The 21,150-nt window shown below is 45.4% G+C and overlaps 1 protein-coding gene across 3 annotated transcripts in view; it reads left to right on the forward strand.

The window, feature by feature from the left end:
* Positions 1 to 13,077, forward strand: part of TTC7A (tetratricopeptide repeat domain 7A) — a 182,143-nt gene extending 169,066 nt beyond the window's left edge. The window contains exons 20-21 of one of the 3 annotated variants that reach the window (XR_012472232.1): positions 10,115 to 10,603; positions 11,331 to 13,077. Coding sequence is in view for 2 of the 3 variants with exons in the window: in XM_074205331.1 (XP_074061432.1) it covers positions 10,115 to 10,336 (222 nt within the window). In the remaining variant the exon portion in view is untranslated. Of the gene's footprint in view, positions 1 to 10,114; positions 10,830 to 11,330 lie in introns of those variants that run through there. The other 2 variants (XM_074205346.1, XM_074205331.1) reach the window with 2 other exon arrangements.
* Positions 13,078 to 21,150: the final 8,073 nt, after the last annotated feature.

Genomic DNA, 21,150 nt, shown 5'->3' on the forward strand with positions numbered 1-21,150 from the left:
GCAATATCTAGGATGTCCAACACTGTGAAACCAAGGGGGACCCTCCCCCCAGCTCCAGAGAGTCTTTGTGACCTGGTGTCCATCCCCAGTGGTGTTTAAAATGCCCGTTCTAAAGGATCTGCCTGGCCTCATCTTCAGTGTCAACCCACCATCCTCCCCCATCCCTGAATCATTACATCTAGTGATTTTGAGTCGAACCTTCCATAGAGGCCATGTAGGTGGCTGCCTACATGATAGGATTTCAGGGGCCTACCCACAAATACCTCTCATCAGTCATTACACTTTAATGTAAATGAAGGCAGGTTTTGTTCAGGAGAGTTTGCTATTAGCACAGAAAGAAAAAAGGGGAATGGGAGAACTGAGAAGTGTGGGAGGCTGCTGAAGCAAATGTTTCATTTGAAATTTTTTCAGGGAATCTGCTCCTAGCTTCCCTGTTTGTCTCCAGCTCCAACCCCTCTGACATCGACTCATAGCAAATCAGCTCTGAGCCCCCTCCCTGCCCCTCCCCACATAGAACCAGCAGACCTTGAAAACAAATAATTGCCTGTAGGGCCCTGCTCATGAAGCTTCCTCTCCTTTGGTTGCGTAGTTTTATTTAGCTCTTAGAGGTGCAGATTTTACATAGACAGAAACAGGTTCAAAAAAGAATTGGAATATTTTTTCAAACTCTTCAATTTACAGTTGAGAAAACTGAACCCAGAGAGACTAGGTCATGCAGATAGTGATTTGCCTCTATCAGTGTCCTCAGCTTCTTGTATAGGAGGACTTAAAACAGACCCCAGCAGAGACTCTGCCCTGGGGTCTGGACATAGCTTGAGTCAGTGGGCTCTTCTTGGCCACATAAAGACATACTCAAGTGCACTGCATATTTTTCTTCGTGAATTTTTATATTTGTGAATTCTGGGGGTGAATGGAAATAGAGGTGGGTTGTGAGCTCTCTCCCTCTCCCTAAAGAACCTAGTTTATAAGTCTGCTCCTGGGGTATGTGACGATGACCCAAGGGCACTACGGACAGTCTACCCAACCTGGCAGGTCAGGTTGTATCAAGAGGAGGTAAGAGAGGGGGTTGGCTAGGTGGCACAGTGGATAAATCACTGGCCCTGGAGTCAGGAGTACCTGAGTTCAAAGTGGGCCTCACACACTTAATAATTACCTAGCTGTGTGGCCTTGGGCAAGCCACTTAACCCCATTGCCTTGCCTTAAAAAAAAAAAGAGGTTAGGACAGAAGACTTTGTTGCTTTGAGCCACCTCATCTCTCACTGGAGCTTTACTGGGGACTCTCAAACTTCCTCTCTTAGTTTGTGGTATAAAGTTGCTACCTCAACACAGGGGGCCTTCATGAGTGAAGAATTTGGATCAGGCTAAGGGTTGGTCTTATGATTGTATTGATGTAGGAAACTCCACCCATAGATAAAGGAAAGCCCTCTACCAGTGTAGGTTGGCATCTTTGCAATGTAGGATCTTGGATAGTTGCTCTGATTTGGCCAAGTCTGAGCTTGAACACAGGTCCCAATCCCCTGCACCAACCTAAAGCCAGAGGCTTTAGATTTCAACACCAGCTCTCTGTCACCTATGCATCTTCTTCGGTATTCACTTAACCTCATTGGGCCTCATCTGTCAAAGATAAAAATTGAGCTAGATAATGTCTAAGGTCCCCTCCAGCTCTCAGGTCCTGGAATAGGACCAAGTTACATCCTCTGCCTGTACCAGCTACTTGAATTAACCAATTCAGATTCCTAAGGAAAAGTTGTAAAAGGGACAGGGCAGTTCTGAAGCCTGAAGACAGGCTGAAAGGTTGGCAAGGCAGACCTTGCCCCATCCTACAATGTCCTGTGGAGTTTACCAGCCAGTCAATAGATACTTCCTAAGAAGACATGAGATAGGGGTAGTCAGAGCCCTTCCATGATGGCTAAAATAGGCACCTGGCTTGTCCCTTGTTCCTTTTCCATGACAGATAGAAGAACCTTGTGTCCTTACAGAGGCAGATAATAACAGAGGGTGCTTTCCCCCTGCTTCCCTTCCCTAGTCTACATAGGGGCACCGCTCTTCCTGACTTGGTTGTCAGTCTTCTGTGACAGGGATCAAACATTGATATGGGCAGCCAGGTGACCTGACAGGTAGAGTGCCAGACTCCACTCCCGTCCTTAGACACTTCCTAGCTGTGTGACCCTGGACAAGTCAGTCTCTGCTCATTAGAAGGACCTGGCCAATCACTCCAGGACCCTTGTCAAGAAAACCTCAAGTTGGATCATGAAGAGTGGGATGCCACTGAAACCAGCTCAACATCCAACATTAATCTATCAGCTACTGCTCACCTTTAAGCAGGCCCCTGCTTCCTACAAGTATTCTTATTAGTTCTCACAGAATTGAGGGTACTGTCATCCTATATCCCATGGGACATTTGAGGAAACAAGCAAACCAAGCTTTAGAGACTCGCCCAATGCCACAGCAGCTAGAAACGTCTGAACTGAGATGATTGCACTGCCAGCTGCCTCCCACACATAGGACTGAGGAATCAATAACCAGGAAACCCCAGTCAGGTTCATCCTTTAGCCAGAGACTGGAGCTCCCTGGGGGGGGGGGTGTGCTCTGGCCCCCTCCCCACCCCGCTCCATTTAGTTAGTGAGGAAAAATTCGCTTGGATGAGGCGGTGAGAGCAGAATGATGAGGTGCTGAATTGAGTGGGGCCGGCTGGACGGGGAGCTGAGGAGGAGGCATTGAATCCAGCCCTCGAGGATGTGCATAGGCAGTCTCCTCCATGGTATCACCAGCTCCCTAGCTTTCTTCCCCCAGGACCCTCTTGTGCAACTGAGCTATCCCAGACCTCCCCTCCTCTGTCCCAAGGCAGGAAACTTTCTACCAGTCCCTCGCCTCCCCATGATCCCATTTTCCAGCTGGAGAGGGTGTTATAGAATCTGAAGAATGTGCCTTGAGCTCAGAAGAAAAAATTCCCAAAATAACTTTTATAAATAACCAGGGGGATAGAGGACACAAGGGAGGCAGCAACTCCCAGCCCTGCCCACCACCAGCCCGGATGTACTAGCCTCACTCCCTGCAGCAGTGCTGTGATGGGGGTGAATTTTATCTCTACAAGATACTATACTGCCCTCAGTGGCCCTACCTAAGGAACTCACACCCAAGGGGGAGCCATTGGATGGGTTTCCACTCCCCTCCCCCTGTGAAGGACCCTTTTGCATTTTAAAAATTGAGCCTGGAGAGGCCCATGCTTAACCCAAAGGAGTGGTGCTGAAATTGGTTTAAAACAAACAAACAGGGCAGACAGATGGCCGAGGGGTTTGGAGTCAGGCTTAAACTGGAAAGAAACCATGGGAGCAACCACCAGCACTGCGCCTCCTGCGCCTGGACACTAGATGTCCTAGCTTTGATACCCCAGGGGCTGCCTCAGGGATGGTGGGAGCCTTCCCAACCAAGTACATCTCAGAAGCAGTGGCTACAGAGTCCTTGAGGTCCAGCTTTAATGGCCACAAGTCCCAGAAAACAAGTGTTTAATGAAATGTCTATGTCATCTGGATAATTGGCTGGATACTGGGAAATCAAAACCCAAAAGGAAGCCCAGCTGCCCTCAAGGAATCTACACTCTTCAAAGTGAGACAACATGCACAGCAACCAATATGAACAAGAGAGAGCCAAGTGATGGGGAAGGAGGAAGGCTCCAGCAGCTGGAGCAGTCAGGAAAGGCTTTTTTTGCGGCCTCCCAGTCTTATCTAAACAGGGAAGGGTGGAGGGGGTGAATGTAAGCAATGGCTAGAAATGGGCTGGATGAAGTATGAACAAACTTGGAAAAGGAGGCTGAGACCAAGTTATTGTGGCCAGAAAGAGGGAGTTGATGCTGAAGGCCAGAGGGAGCCAGACCAAGGAGGGAAATAAGCCAGTCAGCTCCACAGAGAATGCCCGAAAGGGAGCTTCTGCAATCACCTAGATAAGAGATGATGATGGTTCTTTTAGTAGAGAGCTCAAATCTTATGCAGGAGGAGATATAGAGGTACAAACAATGAGAAAGCAATGAGTTTATGGGTCAAGGCATGGTGGGGAATTGAAGCTGAGTCCAAGGTTGTGTACTTGGGTGACTGGAGGTGCCATTCAGAAGAGGCTTGGCTTAGGAGGGAGGACATGTTTGATGGACATCCAGTTGGAAATGTTCAGAAGGCAACCAGAGCTGTCCACCAAGAACCCAAGGAATGGATCTAGAGCCCCGGGGGTCACCTTTGTAGAGACCATAGCTCTGGGAGCTGAAGAGAGGAGGGGCTGGAACAGAGCCATGGGAAGATACCTGCTATTATGATAAGGAGGAGGATGAGCCCACCAAAGAGGGGAGAGGGTGGTTTAGCCATCCTCTCTTCCCCACCCCACCACCTCCAGCCTAAAGAGCTCAGGTCCTGGAAGAGTGAGATCATTTGTTTGAGGTCACATAGGGAATTGAGAAGCAACAATGTCTAGTGGAGAGAAGATTGGATGGACCTGGATTCAAATTCTGCCTCCAACATTTATTAATTCTGTGACTGATCTCAGTTTTCCTGATCTGTAAAAATGGGATATCACCAGTATTGTCTCACACGCAGCATTGAATGAGGATCAAAAAAGACATTTACATAAAGCCCCACTGACCTCACCATGGAAATGCCAGTCAGCCTTGGTGTGCCTGAGGATAAGGGACAGAATCCATGTCAGGCACCTTTACCTGACTGCCCAGCCTGAGCTTGGTCTCCCAGGGAGCCAGGAGGGGCATGGTTCCTGCCCTAGAGAAGTTAGGAAGATAAACTATGCAAGGATAATGATCCAAAATGACAGAAAACTGGATAATTAAGGAAAAAATATTTAGTCACTGACCTAAGACTTCCAGGAGATGAATGAATGAATGAATGAATGCATTTTTTCAAGGATTCCCAGGGAAGGGAAAGCTCACAGGAGGCCTTTAGAGCTGGAGCAATCCTAGTTGAGGTGGGCTTTCCAGAGTGGGGAGGACTGGGATGAGCCCTGAAGGGTAGAAGTCCATAGCAGACATGCATGGAGGATGGGGGGGGGGGGGACTGGAGACAAAGACAGTGCTGCTTTATATCACCCCTCTCCACCTGGTCCAACCTAGATCTCCCTTCTTTAAACACACAACCCTCATCCCCAGGACCTTCATTTTCACTTATTGGGAAAACAAGGTTCAGTCAGGGCTCTCCTGGAGCTAGCTACTTGGAAGCATAATCAAAACGAGAGCTAAAACTTCTTGGAGTACCTTTTGTGGGCATGGCAAAGCCAAGAGGAGCCCAGACCTCCACCTCACCTGCTTGAGAAGGCTAGTAGACTGCCCTGGGAGAAGGGCCACCTGGGCTGGGCTGAAATGGCTTGATTGATTCATATTAAACATACTTCTCTTGGGCTGATCCTCCAACCCTACCCAGGCCCAGAGCAGACCAGGATAGGAGTCCAGGAACATGCTCAGCCCTTGGGGGGAGGGGATGCTTTCCAACAGCCCAGTCCATCTGTCCAGTGGGGCTGTTTCTGAGGTTGCTCCAAAAACACAAACCTCAGCTGGTGTCCAGAGCAGGTGGCCCCGGCTCTAGTTACAAGCCCTCTGTACCCGCAGGGGCCCCAGCCTGACCCCAAATGCAGTATCTCCTTACAGCCATGAGGTCACAGTCTTAGGAGGAGGGGGCAGTGGGGATGACCTAATCCAGCCACCGCCCCCAGGGAGGGATGAGGGAGCCCTTGCTCAGCAAAGACTCGCTGAATTCTTGATCCTGGGAGACTCACTTGATCCCCAGGTCACCAGACACTTCAGTGGACCTTGAGAAAGGATGGTAAGCATTTCTTAACTCAGCCTTCCTGTCCCATTGTATATGAAATCTTGACGGTATTGCTGGCCTGGACCCTCAGTGCCCGCCTCTGAGCACGGCTTTCGATGGAGTCCTAACCCATGGGCCTCTTTCCAGTTTGTCCAGTCAAGATGGGACTGCCCATCTGGGACCAGCAGGAGGATTTTTAGCTAGACTTTGAACTGTACCTTCAGGAGCCCTTCCAAGGACTGTCTGGAGCTCCATCCTTTATACTCTGCTCATTGGCTGTGTTCATAAGATCTCAGAAGGCTTTCTGAAATTATGCTTGTGTATCTCCCTGACATCTCCATAGCAACAGAGGAGCCAAGCTCCAGCTCTGGGTAATGGGGAGGGAAGGAAAAAAGGGGGTGAAATGTTCTAGCTAAAAATGTACATTGCCCACCAGTGGGTGGCCACCAGAAGAGTCTCTCTCTGGGTGAATTGAAGGCAGTTTTCTTCCAGTGACTTCCATGCATGCATAGATGGCATGCTTATAACATTTGCAGATGATACAAAATTAGGAGGGATTGCTAATGCATTGGCTGACAGGAAGATTTTGAGAAACTAAAGTCTGTTGAAATCTGAAAAAAAAAAGGAAATTTAGTGGCAACAAATGTGAATGGAGTCTTAAACTTGGGTTCAAAAAAATCAACCTCCCAACTGAGAGATGGGGAATGGAGAGTGGGAGGAGACCTTGGCTGGACCACAGATTTTCTATCCAAAGTCTAGGTTGAGTTTAGTAGACCTCTAGCCCAATATAGGTGAGTGGTGGGATTAACCAGAAGTTATTTCCATCTGAGGCTACATTGTTTTATGTGCAGGGCTAGTCAGGAGTGGTCTCCACTTGCTCTGCACTAGGTAGTACCTAAGTCCTCCACTTAGGGAGGCTGTTGATAGAAAGGAGAGGGTCTAGAGGAATGTAAGTGGCAGGACCTTGAGAAGATGTCTCAGGAGGACTAGGTGAAGGATTGGAAGCTATTTCGCCTTATGAGGGGAGGATTTAAGGGGCAAGGCTTAAGAGGCAGTGTCCCACAGTGACAGTGTGGGATAGTGGGGAAGAGTACAGACCTGGGGATCAGGAAAACTGAGGGTCAAATCCCTTGACCTTGGTTTCCTTGTACAAAATGAAGGTAATATTTGTAGTTCCTGTCTTAGAAGGTCATTATGAGGATCTAGTGGGATCATAGACAGACCTAAATGTTTGTAGTGATAGTGGTAGTTGTTTTGATGATGATGGTGATAGGTTTACAGATATTCACATGGTTGTCACATGGATTTATTCTTCTTGGCCCTAGAGTAGACAGAACAAGGAACAACAGATGGAATCACTAACTTGGGTTTGACATAAGGAACATTTATATAAAAATAGCTATACAAGAGTGGAGTGAGCTGGCCCAGAAGGTGCTAAGGGTCCCCTTCATTGGAGATCTTCAGGCACAAAATGACCACTTATCAAATATATGATAGAAAAAGGAAGTCTTGTTTGAGTCCTTTTTCTACAGGAAGTTGACATGATCACAGCAGGAAAAATTTAGGATGATTTTCAAGGACCTTTCCAGTTCATGGTTCCTGTACTGGGGACACAAACCCTTACTGAACCTCCAGACAAAGGGCTTCTTAGAAAACCTCTCTATGTGGACCGCTTGGGCAAGTGACTAGGGAAGACTTCTCAGAATCATGTTTCTAAGTGCATGTAGTGTGTAGGATTACAAAGGAAACCAGTTATATTGAAATCTGGTTGTCAAAATATATATTTTCAAAAACAAGTTCACTGGCCCCTGGTTAGTTAAGCTCTTAATGCCAGAATTGGGCTATTGAATTCAGTCAACAACTTTTTATCAAACCAACAAGTATTTATCAAACCACTTCCATTAAACTAGTCCTGGTGATCAGAGGAAGACAATCAACAAGCATCCATTAAGTGCTTACTGACTGGCTGGCAAGGGGACTAATGTCCCCTGAAGGAACTCTGTCATGGGACAGGAGAGGGGGGCTTGGAGAGTTATGTATGGAAATAACGGGAAGAGAAGTTGTGTGGGGCGGAGAACCCCAGCAATGGGGAACCTGAGCTGCTGGGTCTGGAAGAAAGGAAGGGAGATTCTAGGAGGCAGAAGGGAGGAACAAGGGCATCTCAGGCAGGGCAGAGGCCCAGAGATGGCAGCATCCCAAGGGACATGGAGGTGGCAACCCTCTGGAGGAAGAGGTGAAGCAGGGAAGGAGTAGATAAGGGGGACCAGGCCAGAGTTCGTTCCATCCGTCTCTTGGTCAGAGGTGATGAGGGCTGAGCCAAAATGGCAGCCGTGGGATTGAATGGAGAGAAGGGGTCAAGGTTGGCTGGATATGACAGAACACCAAAATTGTGGACCCTGGACGCAGGGAAGAGTGGTGGTGCTTTAGAAATAGGAAAGAGCAGATGAGGGAGCAGACCATGACTTGTTGCTTTGGGCATGTTGAAATTGTCTTTCTTTAGTATAGAATCAACTAGATGAGAAATGGTGGTTCTATTAGAATGTGAGCTCCATGAGGACTTTGGATTCCCGTGATGGTCATGGGCTTATTGATTGATGGGTGTGAAGTCCCCACTCTGATCAGAGTCCTGAGAAGCATCAGCAGAGAATTGATTAAGCCATGGAAGCTGATAAGGTCAGCAGGAAGGCGAGTAGAGGCTCGAGCAGAGAGTGTGCACGGGTGCACGTGCGTGTACACACACACACACACACACACACACACACACACACACACACACACACAATTACAGAAGCTTAGACAGGAGAGAAGGGGTCCAGGGTGAAATAGAGCATCTAGGTCAAGAGGGATGAGGACTGAAAAAAGATCCCTAGTTTAGCAAGACTCAGCACCCCCTCCCTTGCCCTCAGGAAGGGTGGGAGGTACAGAGAGGGTTGTCCCATCCCCTGCCTTTGGTGAAGAACACTCCACTCCTCCCATTTATGGAGCTACAGGATTGGAGATGTTCTCTCCTCTGGTTCTTGCCACATCCTGTGAGATCAGGGTTCTTATCTCCATGGGGAGTGGGGAAGATGAGGCAGCTGGAGCCACCTGAGCTTCAGTGAGTGACTGTGCTTCCCCCGGTGAGGTGTCTAATGCAGATGTCAGACTCTTTGGCCAGGGGACCCCCCCTTGCCACCTGAGTGAAACCTTTTTTTAAAAAATTTTTAATATTTTTCATTTTTCAATTATATACAATAGTAGTTTCTACCTGTCATTTTAGTAAGGTTTTGAATTTAACACTTTCTCCCCCACCCCTCCACAGAAGGCAGTCTGATAATCTTTACATTGTTTCCACACTGTACATTGATCAAAATTGAATGTGTTGAGAGAAAAATCATATCCTTAAGGAGAAAATAAAATATTAGAGATAGCAAAATTACGTAGTGCGAAAGGTACTTTTTTTTAGGCTTTTGCAAGGCAAACAGGGTTAAGTAGCTTGCCCAAGGCCACACAGCTAGGAAATTATTAAGTATCTGAGACTGGATTTGAACCCAGGTCCTCCTGACTTCAGGGCCAATGCTTTATCCACTATGCCACTCAGCTGCTCCTAAAAGATACTTTTAAAAAAAATTGTTGGTCTCTGTTCAAACTCCACAGTTCTTTCTCAGGATACAGATGGCATTCTCCATCACAGATACCCCCAAATTGTCCCTGATTGTTTCACTGATGGAATGAGCAAGTCCATCAAGGTTGATCATCACCCCCATGTTGCTGTTAGGGTGTACAGTGTTTTTGTGGTTCTGCTCATCTCACTCAGCATCAGTTCATGCAAATCCCTCCAGGCTTCCCTGAATTCCCGTCCCTCCTAGTTTCTAATAGAACAATAGTGTTCCATGACATACATATACCACAGTTTACTAAGCCATTCCTCAGTTGAAGGACATTTACTTGATTTCCAATTCTTTGCCACCACAAACAGGGCTGCTATGAATATTTTTGTACAAGTGATGTTTTTACCCTTTTTCATGATCTCTTCAGGGTATAGACCCAGTAGTGGTATTGCTGGATCAAAGGGTATGCACATTTTTATTGCTCTTTGAGTGTAATTCCAGATTCTAAGCAGAGCCTAGAAAGGATTTTGAAGAGAAGCCATGGAGGGAGGCATTCCAGGTGTGAGGGAGGACAGCTTATGTGAGGACAAGGAGGCAGGAGGAAAAATAACAGGCTCCAGGAATAGCTAGTATTGTGGTTGGCTAGAAGAGAGACAGCATGCTCCACAGCTTGAAGGCAGGCCGGGGAACCCTGTCCGGAAGCTACAGTGTCATATGCTTGCTTTGCAGGGTCTCGTGCTCAACAGACTGGGTCGGCAGGACCTGGCCCAGAAGTTACTGCGAGAAGCTGTCCAGATCCAGAGCACCAGTCACGAGGCCTGGAAGAACCTGGGGGAGGTCCTTCATGCCCAGGGCAGAAATGAGGCTGCTGTGGAGTGTTTCCTCACTGCCCTTGACCTGGAAGCCAGCAGCCCCATCTTGCCCTTCACCATCATCCCCCGAGAGCTGTGACCCTGCCCAGGTGCCCAGTGAGAGGCTCCTCACCAACAGAGCTGCACCCCGGGTTGCCCTGGCTACCAGACCACCTTAGGAAACATCCTCCCATCTTCCTGTGTCTGCTGGGGCTGTTCCCCAAGAGCTAATTCATGCATCCGGAGCAAATTCCTTGCCCCTTTGGACTCTGGGGGAAAAGATTAGATTTAGCCTGACATTTGTAGGAGAGAAGGGCCGAAGCCACCGTGTCTGTACAGTTGGGGGCAAGGGGTGCCAGGATCCCAGGTGTGTGTGTGTGCATGATGCCCTGGGAGTGTGTCTGTGTATCAGATGGGCGTGTGCTAGGCAGGTGTGTGTGTTTGTGTGTGTGTGTGTCTGCCTAATGCGATGTGTTCCTGTGTAGAGTGCCCTTGGCACCATCTCCCCTCCCTCTTCACCCAGCACCCCATCCCAAACAGTCGTGGTACGTTGATGTCCAACTCGGTCACAAAAGCATTTTTTTAGTTCCAAAGCTTAGCTTTCTTCCTTTTCTAAAGTGGAGAAGACCAAAGATATCGATCCCAGATGACCCCTTTGGTTGTAAGAAAAGATGATATCCCCCCCTATTTTTCCTGCAGTGAGAGCCTGGTAGGGGAGGCTTCTGCTGTGGCTCCTGATACTCCTGAAGGGTCTGGCTCCATCTTACCCTAGGAGACGCTAGTATGCGTCATCCCTGGCTCGTGCCAGCCTGCTGCAGTAGAAGTCAGGAGGGGGAAGCAAGGGATGGGGAGCAGTCCTTAGACCTTTCAGTGCACCCAGGTTTGCGTAGGTTGGACTGTCTTCAAGGCAATGAGTGGCAGAAGTATTTTCTAAATGCTGAGATTAAGTAATTTTGTACATTTTCCCCCCCATGTTTGTCATGGGGTCCAAGAAGTGTTTACACTCTCTCTACTGCTGTGGGGGGGGGGGGCAAGGGAGATGAATTTTTCCCCCTGATACCCTGTAATGAAACTAGAGTCTCTGGTCTTTTCAGAACCAGATTCTAGGATGAATCTCTGCCCCTCAATGATTGGAAAATGGAAAGTGAATTAGGAATTGGAACCATTCAGGACTTGAAATACTCATACTTCCTCCTTCTTCCCGTTTAAGAATATAATGGATGAAGTGGACAGTGTTCCATTCTTCCTCCTATTTCCAGGAGATGTTCTTGGATGGAATCTTCAATGGCACAATCGTATTTTGGATATTTGGACTCCTTAATATTTGGTATCATCTATGCACTTACCCCAAGAGTCCTACCAAAAATGCATTTGTCCCATTCCCTACTGCTCAGATGGGATATATTCTTCCTAAGAAGCCTTCCACAGACTCAATTGCCTCCCTTGCCTCCAAAATCAGGCTGTTGGACCTACCAAGAGAAGCTGAGTTCCTGCACAGATCCCATAATGGGATCTAAACTATGGATTTTATCCCTAGGCAGGTCCCAAGGTTATGAACTGCCAAGCAGATGAGATGCCTACACAATGAGAAGGGTCAAGAACAGGACCATTTGAGATACCTTTGCCCTTACCCTACCCACCTGTGGTCTGGCTCTGAGCACCTGCCCACACTTCACCCTGCTCCCAATCCTGACCCTACCCATTCTCCATTCTCTTGCTGGAAGCTTTTCTCAAGTCAACCCAAGCCCCATCTGGTAAAGCCAAGCATCTTTCATATATTCCTGAATTTACCCAATAGCCCTTGGATAGTGTTGGTGTTAATAGAACTATTACAGAATGCCTGAAAAGACCTAAGCTACTCCCCAACAAGAAGGGGAGCTCCCAAGTGTCCCCAGACTTAAGCTTGTATGATGAGCTTTCTCTGGGGGAGCAGTGCCTTAATGTACATAGGAGATTCCCTTGTTGATCATAAGCCAAATATTTAGGAAACTAGAAGGGGAAGAGTTTTGCAAGGTGAGTGGGGAGACATTACTGGGTAATGGGACAGCCCAGGACCTGCTTCAGTCTTCCTCTTGTATCAGGTACTGCTCCTAACCCCTCAAGATACGTTGTCAATAGGCTACCTCTGGCCCAAGGCTCTCCTCACCTTGAACTTCACAGTTGATTGGAGGCCATACCCAGACCCACCAACCTCAGCAAGACCCAATCTTCCCCAGGAGAGTTTCATGAAATTTATTTCCTATAAGCACTTGGAGGGGAGGGAGAGGGAATTTTTTAAAAATCTGAATTATAGTTCCTCTCTTTTTTTTTAATGGAAACCATAGGTAGCCTTGTTTTTCCAGCCCAACTTCTTTCTGTACTACCCTTCTTCCCTCTCCCCTGCCCAAGCAATAGGAGCAGAAATGTTATGGGATGAACTTCTCTAGGGGTACAGATGATCACTGAGCAATAAACCCCATCAGAGGCTTTGCCATTTCTGCTCAGGAAATAATTGGGGAAAAGTCATGAATCTTCTAGCATTTTCTGCATGGACCCCCCCCCCCCAAGTCCTGCCCAGAGGTAAGAGAGACTTGAGGGCAGGTTATCATTTTTGACTTGCAGGTTGACCTTGGTTTAAAAACTCCATCACACTCTTCCCTATACAGACATACATATGTACATGTAGACATATATATGTGTATATAGAGATATATAAATATGAGATAGAGATCTATTTTTGTTCTTGAATTCTATTGTTAAAAAAAAGAAAAAATGTACTACTGATTTACCTTGGGTTTTCCAAAGAGACACCAATAATGGTATAATGATATTAAATTGAAAAGCACCAAAATCTTGTGTTTTCATTTAACAGGTTGATAATCAGGGAGGTGGAAGGTGGCCTTTGCTGAGTCACTTACAGACTTTCACAAAATAAATAAACCCCTTGGAGAAGGGAAGAGGTTCTGTTTTGCTTTCAGTGACCTCTTCTTTAAATGTGGTGAACAGTGCCTCCCCTACAAAGGGAGGGGCAGGGTGCACATGAAGCTTGCTCAAACAATAAACAACATAATAATGTACTATAATGTGAAACTAAGTGATGCTAGAGAGATCAAAATGGCTGAGGAAACTACAGAGACAGTGATGCCCTGACCCAGACTTGGAACTGGGAGGAAGGGAAGGGGCTGGGGGTGCAATTCGATGGGTGCAAGTGGCTGAGATCAGGGGGCTTTGGGGAACTACAGAGGGGCTCAATTCAACAAGTATATATGTGTCTTCTCTGAGCCATACCCTGTGATAGATTCTTGAAGATGTAAATAACTATGTAAAGAGCACCTGCCCTTGAGGAGCTTACATTCAACACATGAAGACAGTGTGTATTGACCAGTTGGAGCCCTGCCCTCATGTAGCCATGTGTGAGTGGTTTGAGACACCCTCCTTTGTGGATCTGGGAATTTTAAGACCCTAGATAGAAGCCCTAACAATGGGGGTGATCAGCATAAACCTATGATCCCTGTGAGCTGAGATTTGAAGGATGCTAGGAATTCCACCTGGGTCAAGGTATTGTCTCCAGAAGAGACCCCCAAGAGGGTAGTCCTAACCTATTCAAACACAGAAGCAAATAATGGTTCATATTTACCAATGAATATGAAGGGGAGAATAGGACCCAAAAGGAAAAGTGTGGATGAGTAAAAGCTAAAAAATCTGATAAGTACGCTGGCCAGGAGAGGAAGTGAATTGAGTCTGATGAGATGGGCCTCTGACAGATGTTCTCTGTAGTTTGAGCTCTCAGCCATTCCCTCAGTAACTTCTCACTGAGAGACTGATGTCCCAGTGTATTGAAAATAAATTCATTAACAGTAACTTATTTCATTTATAATTTTATTTACATTACATACCACATTTATGTTATAATTTTGATAAAATTATGAACACATTGAAATTTGAATTTCACAAAATTATCAATTACCTCATTTTACCTTCATACCTACCCCATTTCACAGATTAAAAAACTGAGCTCAGGAAGGGGGCTCCAACCTAGGTTTTTGGACTCGACCTAATGTTCTTTCTGCTGCCTCACAGTTCTTGCTACCATGAAGTCCCCCAGTGACTTAGTTCTGAGTTTATCTTTTGTAATAAAGAACCCCATCTCTATGCACCATGTCTTCCTTTTGACTTCAGATCTTCACAATAATAGGCAATAGGTGGTGATGCAGTAGAGCACCAGGCCAGTGTATGACTCTGGGCAAGTCACCTAACCCCATCTGCCTCAGTTTCCTCAAATTTAAAATAAGCTGGAGAAGGAAATGTAAAGCCACTCCAGGATCCTTTCCAAAGCCCCAAATGGGGTCATGAAGATAGTACCCCTTCTACAGGCAGGCCATGTTACTGTGAGCAAGTCATCTTCCACAGCTCAGTTTCTTCATCTGTAAAATGTCTATACCATCATAACCCAAAGGGCAAGGGGCTGGACCCCTAAGAGCATGAGATCTTGCAACATCATAACCCAACAACAAAGGGCAGGGGGTTCCAGGGATACGAGATCTGGATTGGGAGCAGTGAAGAGATGCTCTCCCTCATCTCTGCATTCTTTCAAACCTTTTAAATGACTGAAAAACAAATGCTTGTTGAATGACTTCCTGAGTTTAGGATGGAAAGAAGCATTTTAACCTGGACTGAACTTTTAAGGAATCCCAGGGATGATGGTGGTTAGTAGATCCTGGGACAAACTACCCTGAAATGTGACCTTTGATTCAAGCCCTCTTGCAGTTTCCTAGAAAAAAGACCAGAGAAGTTGGGTGTTCTTCAAGCTTAGATCAATACTGGCAGAGCATTCAAAAAGCTGGGGGAACCTTAGACTCCATTAAGCTTCCACAAGAACAGGTGCATAGGCTCCCTTATATTCCTGTCCTGAGCAGACCACAGTTGGAGTTCTGTGTTTACTTTTGAGAACCATGGTTTAGGAAGGACACTGAATTCCAGAACAGAAAACCCCAAATGGTGAGGCAGTGCCATATGAAAATCAGAACAACTAAGGATGTTGAGTCTGAAGAAAAGGAAAAGGGATGGGGTAAGAGAACTTGCAGTTATTGAAGAGCAGGTATCTGGGAGAGAAATCAAGACTTGTATTGCAGTCCTACAGAGAACCAAGAGCTAGAATGTTCCCAAGCTGTTAAGGCTAGAGATTCCTAACTAGGGATGTCCAAAAATGGCATGGGTTGCTTGAGGAGGTAACAGGTTTCCCCTCGCTGGAAGTCTTCTAACATAAAATGTAGTATTGGGGTATGGGTTGGTCACTGCTGTCCCTTCCAAAACTCACCAATTCTAGGATTCACTTTAGTTCAGCTTTCTGTTTCCCCTTCACTCCAACCGATGGCCATTGACTTCATAACACTTTGTGCCTCCCCTTTCTAGAATATCATCTCCCCTCCCCCCAAACATCTTGCTTCCCCCCCCAAGAAGCTATGATGATATCTTACCCCCCCACACATACACACTCATTTAGAATTAGATAAACCTTGGAAACCACCTAGTTTAACACCCCCACTTTATGGTGGTAATAAGTAGCAACTTGTCAGAGTAGAAAGAACATTGTCCTCAGAATCTGGAAGGTCTGAGTTCAAATCCACCTTCTGACCCAAAATAACTTCATATAGAACTTTAGGCAAACATTTCAACACTCAGTCCCACCGGACAATGAGTTCTGTTAAGATGAAGTTGATGGAGGGGCAGCTAGATGAGGTAGTCAGGAGGATCTGGCCTCAGACACTTAATAGTTGCTTAGCTATGTGCCCTTGGGCAAGTCACTTAGCCCCACTGCCTTGCAAAAAACAAAGAACAAAAAAAGATTGAGTTGATGGAGATGATGCAAAACTAAATTTATAGGAAAACATTTTTATTGATTTTCCCTCCACCGGTGGTATCATAGGTACTATGGTTTTTTTTTTTAAAAGGCAAGTAGCAAGACCAGATTCACAGTCTTCTGACTTCAAATTCCAAGTTCTTTTCATTCCACTACCCTGCCTCTCCAATAAATAGTTGAGTGAAAAGAATGTTTCCAAAGTTGTTAAAAAAATTTTTTAAAAAGGACTTAGAAATTCCTTCTGTCTCCCCTACTCATCTCCCCCCCCCCCACTAGAGCTGCATCACCTGTCCTAGGTCAAGATTCCTTTTTTTGAGCCACTCCTAACCCTTGAGTTCTCTGCTAAAGGAACCATTCAATTTGAGTGTTTTATTGCAGATAAACTAACTAGGCTAACCAGGAGTGGAATTCTTTTGTTTTTTAATTAAAGATTTTATTTGTTTTGAGTTTTACAATTTTTCCCCCAATCTTAGTTTCCTCCCCCCACAGAAAGCAGTTTGTCAGTCTTTACATTGTTTCCATGGTGTACATTGATCCAAAATGAGTGTGATGAGAGAGAAATCATATTCTTAAGGAAGAAACAAAGTATAAGAGATAAGAAGATCAGACAATAAGATATCAGTTTTTTTTTTCTAAATTAAAGGGAGTAGTCCTTGAACTTTGTTCAAACTCCACGACTCTTTCTCTGGATACAGATGGTATTCTTTCTCCATTGCAGACAGCCCAAAATTATCCCTGATTGTTGCACTGATGGAATGAGCGAGTCCTTCAAGGTTGATCATCACCCCTATGTTGCTGTTAGGGTGTACAGGTGTACAGTGTTTTTCTGGTTCTGCTCATCTCACTCAGTATCAGTTCATGCAAATCCCTCCAGGCTTCCCTGAATTCCCATCCCTCCTGGTTTCTAATAGAACAATAGTGTTCCATGACATATATATATATATCACAGTTTGCTAAGCCATTTCCAATTGAAGGACATTCACTTAATTTCCAATTCTTTGCCACCACAAACAGGGCTGCTATGAATATTTTTGTGCAAGTGATGTTTTAACCCTTTTTCATTATCTCTTCAGGGTATAGACCCAGTACTGGCATTGCTGGATCAAAGTGTATGCACATTTTTGTTGCCCTTTGGGCATAGTTCCAAATTTCCAGGAGTGGAATTCTTGACTCTTCACTTCCCTTTCCACACCACACCCCCATCCACTCGAATATGTTAGGACTGCTGCTCATTCCTAGGGGTAGGATAAGCCAATTTCTCCATTCTCCCCCAGCACCCATCCAGGGCACCATAGAGTCAGCATTCTTCTCCATGGATTGTGCAGTCATCAGTATGGACTGATTTGGGAGGATAGGGAACCAAGAAGACCCTTCTTCCCCCCAGATATTTACCCATTGGACCTAATCTCTTTTTGTCTCTGCCTCTCTCTGAGAGACACCGTCTCTTTCTCCCTCTCCTCTCCAGTTTTATCTCTCTTACTCCCCCCCCAAAACTCTGTGTCTCTTTTTTTAGCTTTAAGATTTTCATATCTAATAAAAGTACAAAATCTAGGTGAGGAATATTTACTCTAAGCTATTACCAGTCATACCTTAGTTTAAATAAAAATTCAGGGTCAAAGCTGAGAGAGAGAGAGAGAGAGAGAGAGAGCAGTGTCCATCTCTTCAGAGATCCAGCAGGGGCTCTGAAGAAGCTGGGAGGGTGGTAGGCTGTTTCCTGAGGTTATGTCCACAGGAACCAGCAAGTTCTGGTGGGTAGGTCTCACCTGGAAAAAAGGCCTCATCCAAGCTGTGATGGTGTGTGTGTCCTTCACTGGAAGACCAGCCTAACTTGCTTTGGAAAAGCTTACCTTCAGTTAGCTGTAGGACGTTGAAAGTATTGGAGGGGGGCCAGAGTGGCCCCAAAGAAGTGAAGGAGAGACCCACTCCAGGCTTCAAAGTGACAGAGTAGAATTTAAACTCAGATCTCCTTTTACTCATTTTTACCACAAGGCTGGCGAGCAGACCTGGGTACCTTTAAAACTGAGGGGGTTCTGGGCTGCTTCTTAACCTGAGACTGATGGATTTCAGGAAGTCTAAACTTGAATGGGGAAAAGAAAAACATTCATCTTTACTTCAACATAATTTTTTTTGTGAACCTATATATTTTGGGCATTTAAAAATTATATTCTGAGAAGTGGTCTGTAAGCTTCACTTAAAACAAAAAAAATTTAAGGTCTCTATCAACTCTAAAGGGATGATCCTAAAGAACTCTTGTAACCCCATCCCATACCCTAATCTACTATCAGTGACTGACCTGGAGTCATCAAGACACAAGTTCAAATCCTACCTTGGACACTGGCTAGCTGTGAGACCCCGGGCAAGTCATTTAACCTTTGTCTGCTGTAAAATGAGGCTAATAAATAGCAGCTGCTCTCATGAGGCTCAAATGAGACATTTGTCAGCACGTGTGTGTGTGTGTGTGTATGTGTGTGTGTATGTGTGTGTGTGTATGTGTAGATCACCAATGTGTTGGTAAAATTGCCGAAAGATTTCAAATTTCAATGGAAGGATGATTCTACTTTCTTCCTGTAACCTCTAGGATCAAGTCAATGTTTAACATTCAAAGCCCTTTATTACACACATATACACTCAAACACAATGGTACATACTCTCACACATGCTTACACTCACACACACACACTGACATCCACACACACATGCACACATGAACACACACCTGAACATGCTCACATGTATACATTTACTCACTCACACACACATGTACACACACACTCACACACACTCAAACACACACTCACACACACACACACACTCACACCTTTTTAGCTTTCTTACCCCTTACTCCCCCCACCCCAGATGCTCCAGCTGCCTGGGTCTCCTTGGCAGCTCCTGGACCACCACCTCTACTGTTGTCTCCCCTCTCCAGGCTTTTCCTCCACTTGCCCACATAGTCATGGAATGCTTTCCTTCATCATTTCTTTCCATCTTCATCCTGCCTTTCCTGGTTTCCTTTAGGTCCTAATTAAAATCCCATCTTCGACAGGTAACTTTTCCCCTTTATGCTCTAGTGTCTTTCCTCTTTTAATAATTTCATCCTTATCTTGTACAAAGCCTGTTTATGTGTATTTGTTTCCTTGCTGTCTCCCCAGGAGAGTGTAAGCTCCTTGAGGGCAGGGATTTCTTTTGCCTCCTTTTCTATCCTCCCATGTGTGGCACAGAGTGCCCACTTGATGAATACTTCTTAACTATTAATAAGTGTCCTTGACTGGAAAGGGGAATTTGGGTAGAAGGACGGCTGTGGGGAAGATAAAGAGTTCTGTTTTAGACTCGGGTTTGAGATGCTTGTGGAACATTAATTTTGAAATATATAAGAAGCGGTTGGGGATTTAAGACTGATTTGAAAGTTCATTGTGAATAGGAATTTTTTTTTCACAACTGATATTTTATTTTCCCAATTACTGGATTTTTTCATTCTTTATACTTGCATGCCCAGGTCCAACACAATGCTGGCACAGAATTGGTATTTTAGTAATATTTGTTAAGAGATGCTAGAGCTGGAGACATAGTCCTGGGAGTCATCATCTACGTAGGAAAGTAATTGAAGTGTTGGAATCCTTGGGAGGCTATGGATAAAAAGGAAAAGAGGACCCAAGCAAGAATCTTTGTGAATACCCAAGTGAAGGGGCACACATGGATGATGATCCTGCAAAGGACACTGAGAAGTGGCCAGAGAGGTGGAGGGAAGAGAACCAAGAAAGAGGAAAGCTATCCACACAGACAGGGTGGTAACTAATGGTAAAATTCTGGTAAAGGATGGCAACAGAGAAATGGTGCCTGGGCTTGTGCCTTTGATTAAGCATTGCCCTCTAGAGCTGCCTTTTAAAAATATTAAATTCCTCTGAGAAAGGCCATCATTCCATTCCTATCATCTTAGTGTGGGTAAGTCGTCTACTGGTGAAGAGGGGGGAGGAGAGCTGAGAGGTTTCTTGGGAGGAATCACTGATGGCTCACAGCCCTTCCTCCAGCCTAGATAACATGTGCTGCCTTCTTGAGATTCCCAAGAATGGAAACCTCACAGCCTTTCCTGACCAGCACCTCGTCCTTCCACTTCACGAATCTCCAAGATCTTTAACTGACCCCCAATCTCCCTAGTTTCTCTTGGAGTCCAGAAAAGCAAGAAAGGGAAAAGGCAATTTCCCTGAAAAAAATCCTCAGATTCTCCTCTGAGAAAAGATTTTCAAATTATCTGCTTGGTTTCTAAATATCCTTATCCTGGTAGGAACTCACAGCCACATGAATGTGAGGGGGAGTGGGCGTATTTATACCCAACTCAGAACAGTTTGTACTTGTTCCTATTTGTCAACTTGAATGCACTTGTTCTTGATACACTGCAGGCTAATTAATTTTGGAATTCTCCCTCTAATGCTCCTCTCTCCTCTCTCCTTCTCTTTTTTATTTTTTAAAAGAAAAAAATGAAAATGACCTCCGTTCTCTGACTCTCTTGCTTCATTTTGGTGGTGACTGATAGCTCTATGACTAGCCGGGGGATTCTGAGCTCGTAGTCACGATGATGAGAGGAAATCACAGAGCTCTAGAACCCACCCCTTCTTCCTTTTCCTTCCATCTTCTTTTCTCATTTCTTTCTTCTTGTTCCCTCCCTGCTTCATAATTCCCTCCTCTCTTTTCTCTATGCTCTTTCCATCCCTCCTCTCTTCTCTTCCCTTTCTCTTAGAGTTCTTCAATTTCAGAGATGGAAGGGATGAGACCATTTTATATATGAGGAGACTGAATGCTCTCTGATTCTTCTCCTACCTATCGTATTAGTCCTTCTCAGGCTCCTTTGCTGGGTTGTCTATCCTGGTCATGTGCAGTAGCTGTGTACCCTCAAGGCTCTGTCCTGTTTGTTCTCTAACACTAGTGGTGCCAAACTCAGAGATTCCTCCTAGCCACATTTGACTTAGAAAAACACAAATTAACATCCTCCATGTTGTATTTTTAAATTTTTACTTATTCTGTTAAATATTCCTCAATTACAAATTTTTTGTTGTTGCAGATTACATTTTAGTCTGTAGTAC

The sequence above is a fragment of the Macrotis lagotis genome, chromosome 1 (genome assembly GCF_037893015.1).
Source record: "Macrotis lagotis isolate mMagLag1 chromosome 1, bilby.v1.9.chrom.fasta, whole genome shotgun sequence".
In the NCBI taxonomy this organism is placed as follows: Eukaryota; Metazoa; Chordata; class Mammalia; order Peramelemorphia; family Peramelidae; genus Macrotis; species Macrotis lagotis.